This window comes from Pteropus alecto, unplaced genomic scaffold, assembly GCF_000325575.1.
Source record: "Pteropus alecto unplaced genomic scaffold, ASM32557v1 scaffold224, whole genome shotgun sequence".
In the NCBI taxonomy this organism is placed as follows: Eukaryota; Metazoa; Chordata; class Mammalia; order Chiroptera; family Pteropodidae; genus Pteropus; species Pteropus alecto.
This window is the reverse complement of record NW_006436289.1, coordinates 4028336-4041639: the sequence shown is the minus strand read 5'-3', so window position 1 is coordinate 4041639 and position 13304 is coordinate 4028336. Positions and strand designations below refer to the sequence as shown.

Genomic DNA, 13304 nt, shown 5'->3' with positions numbered 1-13304 from the left:
TTCTGTATTTCCATCAAAGTCAAATTTAACATGAGAAATGTGCCAAAGATAAAACATATTAATACCGAAAGCATGAAAGCCTATAAACTATCATTGAAGTAGGATCTATAGACTTTCTATCAAACCACTGAATTCAGTGTTTTAATAATGTAAAGCCACTTTCTTAGTTGGCATGAAAAGTTCTATGAAGTACTTTCTGCCATGACTGTGTATCAGAATCATCTGTGATGCTAAGCATAAAAGTATCAAGGGTCCAATCTAATAAATCAGTATCCGTAGAGTTGAGGCCTTGGCAGCTATATTTGTTTATTTATTTTTAATAGAAGTTTACTTGAGCCGAATTCACAACATATGCCAGGGAGCAAGATCTCAAATACTCACTTGGCAGCTGTGTTTTTAAAAGTGACACAGCTGATTCTGGATTGGTGGCGAAGGTTAAGAATCATGACTGAAGAGCTTTGAATGAAAACAGCAGGAAAAAAAAAACTTACAAAAGAGAATAACAAATAAAATACAGTTCTTTGAAAAGACCAATAAACCCCTGAAAATAAAAATAACCCAAAAGAAGATACATGTCACTCAATATCAGTAATGAAAAGGGGGAAATCACTAAGATCCTGAAGTCATCATCACACACACATACATGTGCGTGCACGCACACACACACACGCACACACTATATTATAAACTTTCTGCCAATACATTTTAAATTTTAGATAACTGGATATTTTTCTAATAATTTTCCAAAACTGACAAAAGAGGAAGTAACCAATAAAATCTGAAAACCCTGTATGTATAAAAGCAACTAAACCTTTAATTAAAAGCATTCCTACAAAATACCCAAACAACAATTCTAGGCTCAGACACCTTCAATGATGAATTCTTCCAGACATTAAGAAATAATTCTATCTTATCTAAACTTCAAGAGAGTAGAAAACGAGAGAACATTTCCCAACTTACTCAATAAAGTTGGAATAATCTTGATGCCAACACTGACAAGAACATTACAAGAAAAGAAAATTAAAGGCCAATTTTTCATGAATATACATGTAAAAATCATAAACTAAATGAAAAATAAATTCTATATACAGAAAAAATTATATCATAAATTGTTTATTCTGGAAACACATGGTTTAACATTTAAAATTAATAAATGTAAATCACACATGAACAGAATAAAAGAAATGCCCATGTAATCATTTCAATATAGAAAAAGCATTTGATAAATTTCAACATCCATTCATAATTTTCAAAAAAGATCTTTGCAAAGTAGGAATATAAGGAATCTTTATCTAATAAATAAAATTTACATAAAGCCTATAGCATATTTAATGGTGAAATATTGAAAACTTTCCCCCAAAAAATTGGGGGACAAGGAAGTTTACTATCACTTCTATTCAGCATTGTACCCGAAGTCCTAGTCAGTGTGACCAGGTAAGAAAAATGAATGTTGTAAAGACCTGAAATAAAGAAATAAAAGTCATCATTCACAGATAATATAATTGTGTATCTAGAAAATCTAAAAAAAAAAAAAAACTACTGATAAACTATTACAATTAATAAGTGAATTTATCAATGTCATTGAATACAGGGTTGATACAAAAACATCAATTTGTTGTAGATACCAGCAACAAACAGTTAAAAACAGAATTTAAAAACCACAATATTTACAATAGCTTGCAAAACATCAAAGATCCAGGAATAAATTTCATAAAAGATGTGAATGACCTTTATACAGAAATTAAACCTAAATAGGATATACTATGTTCATAGATCAGATGTTAATTCTCTCCAAATTATCTATAGTACTGTAAACCTAATCAAAATCTCTGGAGATTTGTGTGTACCTGTATAAAATTAACAAACTGATTCTAAAATTTGTATTGAAATATAAAAGATCAGAAATAGCCAAGCTGATCTTGAAGAATTTCAAAACTGGATAGTTTACTGTACTATAGATCAAGGCTTACAAAGCTACACTAGCTAAGACAGTGTGATATTGCTACAAGTAGACAAACAGTCCAGTAAAACAGACAAAAGAGTCCAGAAACAGACCCTTAAGTACACACGATTTATAACAAAGGTATAGCACTGGGAAATGGACAATGTTTTCAATAAATGGTGCAAGTCAATTAGCTAATTGTGAAGGATAAAACTAAAACTTCTGGAAGATTATACGGAATATCTTTATGACCTTGGAAATAATTTCCTCGACAGGGTATACTAAGCACTAACTATGATGGAAAAGACTAATAAACTGGACTACATCAACATTAAAAACTTGTATTCATCAAAAGATACAAAAAGTGAAAAAAAGAGTGAGAGAAGATATATGCAATGCATTATGATCAAAAGTTTCCATAACTGGAATGTTTTTTAAACTCCCATAAATCAGTCAGACAGACAGTAAATCCAACCAAAATGTAGGCAAAAGACTTAAATACACATTTCACAAAAGAGAACAGCCAAACGCCACTAAGTATATAAAGCGATGCTCAACATCATTAATACAATGGAAGCTCAAATTAAAACAATATCATCACACATCTACCAGAACGGCTAAATTTAAAAATATTGCAAATTCTGACAAGAACATGGGGCAACTAGAACTCTTATAAACTGCTGGTGGGAGTTTAAATTAGTATAATTGCTTTGGAAAACTGTTTGGTAGTACCCAGTAAAGACATATCTATCTATTCCTATGACCCAGAACTCCACTCATAGTTACATACCAACAGAAATGCGTTCACTTGTGCCTCAAAAAAACATACACATGAATGTTCCTGGTAGGATTATTAGTAGCCAAAAACTGAAAACAACTCGAATGACAACTAGCAGGATTATAAGATATATTAATACAATGAAATACAATAAACCAAGCAGCGGAAACAGACTACAGCTACAATAAATTCCCCCTCCTATCTTATTCCTACTACATCCCAGCCCTGTCATTTAACACTAGCCTCTAGTTCATTATTTAAATCATTCTGTTTTATGTATCCACTTCACACCTCTCTTGAAGTGCGTGGGGTAAAAAATGAATTTATATGCCTCACACTTCTTAAGAGCTGACAAATCCAAACAGAAGAGGACTGCAATTCCAGTTAACCATGTTAAATCTAAACCCAGGCTTAAGGGAAGTCAAACTCTTAAGTCATTTTATTTTTTCATTTTTTAAAATTAATTTATATTTTATGGTGACATTGGTTAATGAATTTTAGATAAGGGTCACCTAGGTTTCTTCCTCTTCCTCCTCTCCCTCACCTCTTTTCCCCTCATCTTTTTTTTGACATCCCTTTAAATATCATTCTTAGCCTGAGGCAGTTTGTGGACTCTGTAAGAAACCAGGCTATACCTAAGACAGCCAGCTAATGTGAGGAAAAAGAAATTACTTCTCAGCACTTCCCCTGGCGGTTTGAGTGGATCCTAATCTTACAAACTACCCACCACCGCACACTATAGATGTCCATCTGTTCTTTTCTTGGCCAACTGTAGATTCCTAATAGTTGACCAAGAAATAACTAATGTGGAAAGGCACAAAGCAAAAGATTTTACAAGACTACCAAGGACAACTGAGCAGTTGTTAAAAGCACAGACTGTGAAGAACAGACCACCAAGGGTTAGTGCCCTGGCCCCACTACTTCGGACACCTAACCTTAGACAAACCATAGTCCTCATCACCCCAGGGTTGTTACATTAAGTGAAATAATGTAACTGTGCACAGTCTTCAATAATGATAGGGATTTAAAACTGAAAGGCAAATGGTGGTATGCAGAATTTCAAACAGTAAAAGGTAATCGATAGATAAGAAAATTGATCTATTTCCCATGAAACAAATAGCTGCAGTGAATTTTAAAACACAAAAGCATCTCTGAATATCTGTAAAAGGAGGCCAAAACATCAATCATAATATAATTGTTTTAAAAAAATAGTTTGCCTTCTAAATATGACAACTTACAAAGTGATACACTTAAATGCAATGAAACTAGCAAATGAGATAAAAAGTATCAGTCACCACCAGGTGCTGCTCAAGAATTGACTGTTGCCTGCTCTTACTTCATCCCCATTAAGCTTAACCCTTTAATCTTGTTTCTTTTAAAAAAGTAAAACTGAAACATGACAAATGCTTACCGAGTCCAACCATTTCCAAAATAGAAAATAAATATTTAAATAAAGGCCATACTACACACCAAAGATAAAACAAATACTTTTATTGCACATTTATAAAATCTGCATAGTTGTATCAAGCATTCCTCCCTCCCACGATTCCCTCATTAAGCTAAAAATTTGGTTAAAATATTATACCCAATCTGGAGCCTTTTAAAAGTGCTCAACAGGGGATATTTCTCTCTCTACATATACATATATATATATATATATATACACACATAGGTTTTTTTTTTTTTACAAACCCACATTCTTTATTTTTTCAAAGCAAAAAGGGGAGGGCATCAAAATGTTCTTTTAGGCCAACAGGAGCCTTAGGCATCTGTTTTTGATCATTTTCAGACACTAGAAAATTTTACCTAAATGGCTGACAACTATCAAAATGCTACCTTTAACCATCCGTTTCATCTGTTTCTTTGAGTCTGTTTTTGTTTTGCTTTGTTCAGAGAGTCGGGGGTGGGAAGATGGGTAAAAAGAGGAAGGGAAATATAGCCAACAACATGATAAATTTGCATAGTGACAGACGATTACTGTGTGGTGATAACATCATAAGGTGTATAAATGCCGAATTACTATACTGTCCACCTGAAACTAATATAATATTGTATACCAGCTATACTTAAATAACAAAAAATAAAATAAAGCTCCCCCTCCCCAAACCACTAAAAAAAAAAAAGCTCAACCATACTAGTATAGGACACCAGAGAGTTTACATACACACACCTTCTCATTTAAAAAATAAAACAAACAAAAGCACCTACCACCTAACAAGTTTCACAATGTTATTCCACCTAAAGTCCTTAATGCTTTCTTTTCTTTCAGGACTGAACATGAGGTTTTCTGGTTTATTTAATAATATAAAATAAAAGAAAAAGAAGAAAAAGGAGGCAGCTTTCTTTTAACTTTTCAGCATCTTATATGACCTTATATTCTACCCACATGTAAAAGGGCGGTGGTTTATCAGCAATCCATTTTGTCACATGTCAGGAGCCAGGCAAGGTTTATACTTCTCATCTCTTGCAGTTAAAAATTTTTAAATGTCATCTGTATTTGATAAAATAACTAGTAGCTGTTCATCTGGTTCAGGTTCTGATGAATCACCTTTCTATTCTGCTGTCAAAAATATTTATGTCTGAAAGATAATTTAAAAAGTGGCAAAGGCTTAGAAAAGCCAAGCATTTTTGTAGGTAGAAGAGGCCATTTTAGATCTTCTGGCATAATTAAATATCTTAATACACTGGTTCATGCCTTTTTTAGTGAAATTGCTTTTGTGCAATTTATTTTCAATCATTTGTTACACACAGCATGGTTGGGGTCTGGATCTCAATCTTACTTTTTCACCTAATTCTTTGCCCAAGGTTAACAGTGACAATAGACATCAGTACAACCAAAGACCAGGATGAGCCTTGAACACGTGGGGGCTTATTTCACTGTCACAGTCGAAATCCCTTGAATTGACTCCATGACAGCTGCAAATCGGCTACAAAGATCATAGGGAGAATTGGGTCGAATAGTTGGAGGCTCCTTCAAGACAATGATTTCAGCAGAAGGATCTAGAAGCCTAGGTAGAAACTCCCCTAAGCACAGCTGCAGATTTTCTGTGGAGGGAAAAGGGATGGTTACATATACAGCTAAACAGATCTTTGAGTAAAAACTAGTAAGTATGCAACTATATGGGCAGGCCTTCCATAGCCCATAGCAGTGATATTTTCAAACAAGGCTTCCTGGTTGTCCTGGAGATGCTTCAGCAGCTACGGAAGAGGTAAGGGGAGGCTAAAGGGAACAGAGGCCCAGGCTCCGATTGCTAGTTTCAGTAGAAAAGATCCACTTTTAACTCATTTATATGCTGGGAGGTTCCAATAACCCCTTTAAAAGGTTTGGCAACCAGTCCTACAGAGTAGGACCACTGTGATGTCTACAGTTCTCGAGAGGCTTAGAAATTATTGGAAGTCCTAAACACAACATACCTGCAATATCTTGCCCAAGGTAAGAGCACCAGTGCTTTCTCATGATCTCAATGGCATCCAGGTCATCCTTGGAGATATCATTATTAATGATAAGGTGAATGCAGGGAATGATCAACTCATTCATCACATTGATGCCCTCTGTTACAGAGTGGTCATCATTTGTTTCAAAGAGAGAAGCCGCTTTGGCATTCAGCTCCTATAGATTAAAGGCAGGGTGAAAAAAAAGTCTGAATGATAAATATTTATTTTAGCAGATCCTAAATAAGTGGTTCTCAGACTGTACTGCACATTGGAATTGCCTACAGAATCTTTAAAAACCATGATGCCCCACCCGAGACATGCTGATGTAATTGGTATGCAGGTGACCTAGGCAGTGGAATTTTTAAAAGCTCCCAAGGTGATTCTAATGCAGCTAAAGTCTCTGATCCACTGGCCTAAACTTACAAGTCAAGGTCATGCTCAATACCTGGCCTATTCGATGGTTCTCAGTCTCCACTGAACATCAGAATCACCTGTAGAAGTATGTTGATGTCCAGACTCCAATTTAAATCGTTTCCCGTTTAGAAAAAAAAAGTGTGGCTCACTGCCAGTGTTAATTTCACATCGTGCATAAGAATGCTATGTTTCCTAGGATTTGACATTTTCAGCGATTGAGAATTACTCTATTTTGTAAATGGAAATACCACTACTAAAAACAGAAGGCTATAAACAGAATGATGTCATTTGTTTCCAAAGACTATTGATATATTAGAGCAATATGGAAATAATAATAAAAACGAGATATTTTGTGGCAAACTCTGGGAGTAAGGTTAGGACTGTAATCCACAAGTTATCTCAGAGTAAACGCTGCAGCCACAAGCGCCACTGGCAAGTGTATTCTCGGGGCAAACAGGAAATGGGCAAAGTGACTGGGGAAGGGCCTGTGCTTCATCACTTGGTGAAAGCTCCCTAGGTGATTCTGATGCACACTGAGGGTAAAGAGCCAGGGATGCAAACAATCTAAATCACTAATACTGCCCTCCTGTGGAAGCTGAGCAGAACATTCAAAATGTAATCTGTATTTGGTGGTTAAAAAAAAAAAAAAAAAGCATGACTAATAAAATTGAGATCCATCAAATCCACAAGGCCCTTTTTTTCAACTTCAAAGTGCCCTGCCACACTTATAAGAAATCAAAGTATAAATCAGAAAATGAAGCTTTTGAGGTCAATATATGTCATGACTTAATCTCCTCCATTTAGTATTAACAGCAAGGTAAAAATGCTGGCCTGATTCTCCCTGTGAAGGGCTGTTCTGCTGGGTTTCAGGGAAGACAAACACGACACACAATCTGAGGGCAAGACTCCTCCTTGTAGTTTTCTGAAAGAAAAGCACCTGTTTAAGCCTTTGGATAGGCAGAGCGAATATAGGTCTGCCTTTCCATGTGGCTGCCAAATGCAAAACAGGCAAGAGGGATCTTCAGTATGACAGTGATATTAACAGAATGGCGGGGCCAATTCTTACGGTTCAGACCTTTAATCAAGGCACACAGAAAAAAACACTGCATTCCTTCAATACACATTTATTACTACATGCCAGACGCAGAAAACAGCTGAATAAGAAAATCTGTACTCAAGGAACTCTCAATCTAGTACGAAAGTGACGTGATAAAAGCTATAGTGCAGGTATACATAAAGGACACCAAAAAAGTGATAACTAATTCTCAACCTAACTTCTACCAGAGATTGAAGGAGAATGATATTCACTTAACTTAAAATAACCTGTTTCAATGTTAAACTACTCTGGAGAGTTTGGAAAAATCTGAAACCTGTTAGAGATTATTTTGTTTTTTAAGTTATATTTCTTCATAGCTTGCAGCAGAAGTAAAGACAACAAAACAATAAAAATCGCAAGGCTTTATAAAGAGCACAAACCAGAAGGCATTTTCTTCGGTATAAAGCGATCACTGATTCCTTCACTCCCCGGCGGGGCCCCTTCATCAGCAGAGCGGCGTTGCTCTGGTAGGCATACACCAGGTAGGAGAGGGCCTCTTGGTACCTTAGAAAATGGCAGATAAACAATAGCTGAGTGCTCCTTTCCAAAATGCAGGGCTTAGACCTCACTATTCTCTAATATGTGGCTGCACTTATGGAAAAGTCTTAAAGATGGAGGAAGCATTGGGTACTGGGAAAAGCCTGAAGGTCAAAGACTGCAGCCAGTCTCAGCTCTTCTATAAATTAGCCAAGAAACCCAGGACAAATAATGAAACTTCCCTGGCTTTAGTTTTTCCTAATTCTAAAATAAAAGTGGACTAAATGCTCACTAAGGTCCATGCTAACTCTTAAATTCATTCTCTTGGTTCATCTTCATTTATCACAAAGAAAATCTGGCCATTATGTCTCATTACTAATAAATCTATCATTATGTGAAGGATGAAAAAACACATATCATTTTCAGTTTAGAGTAAAACTGAAGTGCAACACTGGAAAAAGTAGAGGCACACTGTAACATGTGACAAGGGAGGTGATGCATGGCTGCGATTCTTAGTATACCGGCGTGGGCATCAATAAATAACAGTGTCTTGACCAAAAATCTTAATGACATAAAAGGCCAACATACTTTCCTTTTTGATAGAGTTCCAGGCCTGTTAGGAGATACACAGACACCTTTCGAAACAAACTGTAGTCTTCATGCCACTTCTGAAAAGAAATGACTACCATTAATGATCATGAGCACGATAAACTATTTCTACACTTTCCACCATAGAAAGTTTTAAATTCAGTACATATATTGATTGAGCACATATGGCCACGCACAAAAGCAACAAATACAAAAGCTTTCAGATAAAAACATATTCAACATTTAAAATAAAAGTCTACTTATCAATCCTAATTTTCTTCTACTGAGGAACAGAAATATTTATTTCATGTGAGCTTTAGAATTTACTATCTTAATTTCCAACTCCCAGGTCAAAGTCACTCAGTTCTAGTTTAAATGAATGACCTCGAATTCAGAAGAAACCATCCAGATGCTGGAAAGATGAAAAAACGAGGCTGTCTTAATCACACAGGGCAACACTCAAACTCAAAAAGTATGGCAGGCACACCTTAGGCGGTATCTAACATTATTTTATATATAATACAATGCTTTTTTTGGAAAATTTGTAGTTATATATGCATTTTAATGCACAAAAATTTAATTTCTATTACAGAAAAATATTAGAAAACTATATAATTTAAAATAAACTAAAACCATGAGTTCAAAAGGAAAAGACTAAAGTAGTTAACTTAAGAAAATGAAGTACTGATTCATTCTAATAAAAAAAGGAACAAAGAAACCTGCTATTCTGAGGGTAAAAGATTTATCCATTCTTACCCAGCTTTTTTTGGTGGGGATTGGGGGTGGATAGAGAACAAATCAGTCTCTGATAATACAAAACTGTCAATTTTGCCTCAGGAATTAATGTTTGTGGCTTTGTAGATTGAAAGAAAAGACTTCACCTTGTACTCCTCCATATTCATGTCATCTGGACCAATCTCCTTCAGTTTGGCTTGAGCCACCTTCATAATACTGATTGATCTGGGTGGGACAAAGTTCAGAAAGCAATGAAAGGCCACAGTGCACAGCTTCCCCATTAGGGCAGTTAGTCAAGCCAGACCCAGAAGGAGGGTGGATCTGCCTGAGTATCCCCTTCTCACCTTTCATCATAGCTAAGATTTTTATCTGCAAATTGTTCCAGAAGGGTCCGCTCTACTACCCTTTTGGGTGCTTCATTTTGGAAAAAGTAGACAAGCACATGCTGCAGTCGAGGATCACTATGAGAGCTGGGGGTCTCTTTGGCAAGCTGATAGAGCCTGGAGTATTCTTCATGGAATGCCTATTAAAAACAAAATTAATAGTTAGAAAAGGGTGTATGGTGGGCTTCTGCACACGGAAGCTGATGCCTATAGAGGTTTTCATAACTCTAAGAAGACTGCTAAGAAATTCTTCTTATGAAGGAATTAGAGGCAACTATGGAATCTGTAAGGTGTTTGCACTTCATAAGAAATGAAGCTCCTCTAGCATCCTGGGACCAAAGATACACTATACTCATAAGAAACATTTTTTATAAAGTTCTGCAGCCACAAGCGCCACTGGCAAGTGTATTTCAGTTATACTCTTGCATCCCAAGGACCTGAATTTCAAAAATCCACATAAATGCAATTTATTCGAGTACCTCAAATTTTATTCAAGTACCTTGAAAAACATGGCCTACTTTCTCATATTATGGCCCCCAAATTACAAAGGCAATGTCTCAATTACAGTTTTATTAATAGACATTTCCTAAAAACAAGAAAAAGCCCTCCAGGCTGGTGTGACACAGAATGGCACTGCCCACCAAAGCTGCATTAGTGCCAAGAGAGGAGGAGCGACCAGTATGGTGGGATGGCTTATTCTTTTGTTGGGACAGGAAAGGGAGTTTTATGTTCTACTTCAGTGAAAGTCATTTTTAATGCCATTTTTATCATCTAATAGAATTACTGTCTCATTATTATGATACTTGTGGTATAAGGTTGAGATATTAAAAAACAGAGATACCTTAATAAGCCCTGCTTCAGACCCATCTCGGTCAAAGGTCTGACGGGCTTTAGCTATGGCCAGGATGACCCCTTGCATGGCAGGGCTCAGCATCACCTACCACAAGAGGGCACAAAACATAAAAAGAAAAAGGAGAAGAAAGGTTCAAAAGAAGATTGCATGAAAGACAGGTGAGCAGATTGCTGAAGGGAAGCATGGCAGTGTGCTCCTTGGCCAGCAGCTACTGCAAGTCAAGTTTCACACCCTATTCTCATACACACATACAGTCCTTGGCCTTCTACACACATTCATATATACTCTCTGTAATACTCTCTGTAATTTAGAAGAATAACAATTTAAGTCTAAAATTATCTACTATGGTGCTGCTAAAGAATCAAGTTAATTATAGTTCTCAGAGCAGTATCTGAGATGAGAACTTCAATTTAGTTCTGTAGTTTGGGGTATACGCACAAATATTTTAGACTTTTACTAGGACAACCAGTACATTTGGCAGCTAGGGGATGCACGAATATGACTTTATAAAATGAAAACCTTTCAATGATTTTAAAAAACATATCACAAGAAAAAAATAGAAACCCAAGGGACAAGATTCATAATTATTTATCTTGCAGTGATAATTGTAAAGGAGATATACAATGAATAACTTGGGATTCTACAGCTTCTTCCTGAAGCTTTAAATTAAAAAACAACTTTAATTTATATTTGTTTTGCTCACAAACAAGTGAAAATTTGACACTTGGAGGAAAAAGTTGACTAATACTATTAAAGACAAAACTTCCTAACTTAAAAGGCAACTTTTTTGTTCATTATACCAAAAAAAGAAGTAAATTCTACCTTTCTGAGCCATCTAGACTCTGCAGTGGCCGCCATAAGTATATACATATGGGGAGCATTATACAGTGGGAACAAAGCCATCTTTTTAAAAATAGTAACTAAGGTCAAAACCAGAGGGGCCCCTTGTCCACTATTTGTTTCAATGAGAAAATATTAATTATTGCCAAACACCTTAAAGTATATTGAGCTACATGAGAAAAGAATATAAGACTGATAATAAACAGCTAAACCCTGTACTAATCTCTGTACCTCCTCATCATATCCATCTGCATCAGATCTAACCAGAATCCTTCCCACACTGGGAATCTCGACTTCAGAGACCTCAGAATTAGGCTGGGCAGCAGACTCTGCATCATTAGCCTTTTGGGGCTGTTCTGACTGCTCTGCAAGGTTTGTTTCCGGGGGCATGGACTTCTTAGGTTCAGCTTCCTTAAGCCGTAGCAGCAGAATGGAGAGAACAAGTGAGGAAAAAACAGGAGAAATAAAGAGGGATTGGTTAAAAGCAGCAGAGACACAGAATAATAGAAATGTGAGAAAAACTGTGGCAATTTCTGCTGAAAGCCTGCCAGTCTTAAGTCATTCTCACCTCACTCAAGGCGGCTTCTACACCACTGTTCTCATAGGCATGTGTTGTGTTTGCAATAGCCTGCGCAGTCTGCTCCTTGACAATCACAGCATGCTCAGATGACAAGCAGCGAACCCCATGAGAAGAGGCTACTGAAGGCTCTGATAAAGAATTGTACAAAGGAATTAGCATCTGATAATAAGTAAGGTCTAGAACGCTCTGTAAAAGGCAAGCAGGATGGATACAAAGTTTAATATACGACCTAACAAACCTTTAAAAAATCTATGTAAGTTTCCCTAGAAACTGTGACTAGAAGAAATGGCTACCTCAGCAAGAACCCACTGATGATCTTATAAAATTTAATGGGCTCCCAACGTTGTCATATTCCTTTATGCCAAGAAAACTTCCTATAAGCAACCATCTGTTAGGAAGATCACCCTTTTTAAAAAAGAAACTTTTGAATCATATTTTAAAAGTTCTTGAGCTTTGATACATTTACATTTGTATATAGCATTATAATTAATGCTATTATAAATTAAATTTATTGGGATAACATTGGTTAATAACATTATAAAAGTTTTCAGGTATATAAGAATATAATTTGACATCTGTGTACTCTTATTGTGTGCTCCCCACCCAAAGTCTGGTTTCCTTCTGTTATCATATAATCCTATCCTAGATCCCCCTACAACCTGGGAAATAAGCAAAACTAAAAGACTAAAGTAGAGGTAGCTAGTCTTTCTGCTATTATTTCTACTCATCAGAATTACATTCTGAAGCCACAAGTTATTTCACCAGGTTGTGCAATACCAACTATATCTGAACTATATTGTAGTTGCACACTGTGGCATTACTCAATAAGCTGAAGTTCACAGGGCTGGCTGAGGGAGTGTAGCACGAATGCTACTAGACCACTGGTGTAAATGCCCTTCTCGGATACCTTGTGATGTAGAGAAATCCTGTGATGCTGAGCTGGTGGAGGATTCCATTTGAGGGATTTTGCAAGACTGCTCTTCTTCCCACTCCTCTACTTCTTGTTCAAACCTCCAGTTATCTTCTTGAATATAATGCTTAAGTTCAACAGATAGGGCTTCCAATTCTCTTAACATCTTATCTGATTCATTTGGAGCTGCCTCTGAAAAGAACAAAGACAGAGTTAAAATGAAGTATTACCAGCAAAAGGTCATGAGAAATCAAAAGGTCCTTTTGAGAAAGA

General features: G+C 36.2%; 1 protein-coding gene across 3 annotated transcripts in view; it reads right to left on the bottom strand.

Annotated features, from left to right (window-relative positions):
- Positions 1-4195: 4195 nt before the first annotated feature.
- The window catches only part of USP28 (ubiquitin specific peptidase 28), a 40437-nt gene continuing 31328 nt past the window's right edge, over positions 4196-13304 (bottom strand). For 2 of the 3 annotated variants that reach the window (XM_006912799.3, XM_006912800.3), the window contains exons 17-24: positions 13029-13223; positions 12110-12249; positions 9810-9988; positions 9612-9690; positions 8731-8810; positions 8046-8169; positions 6135-6330; positions 4196-5765 (exon numbers count right to left, since the gene is read on the bottom strand). In XM_006912799.3, the coding sequence (XP_006912861.1) occupies positions 5590-5765; positions 6135-6330; positions 8046-8169; positions 8731-8810; positions 9612-9690; positions 9810-9988; positions 12110-12249; positions 13029-13223 (1169 nt within the window). In that variant the 3' untranslated portion in view covers positions 4196-5589. Of the gene's footprint in view, positions 5766-6134; positions 6331-8045; positions 8170-8730; positions 8811-9611; positions 9691-9809; positions 9989-10689; positions 10786-11772; positions 11960-12109; positions 12250-13028; positions 13224-13304 lie in introns of all 3 variants that reach the window. The other variant, XM_025047471.1, reaches the window with a different exon arrangement.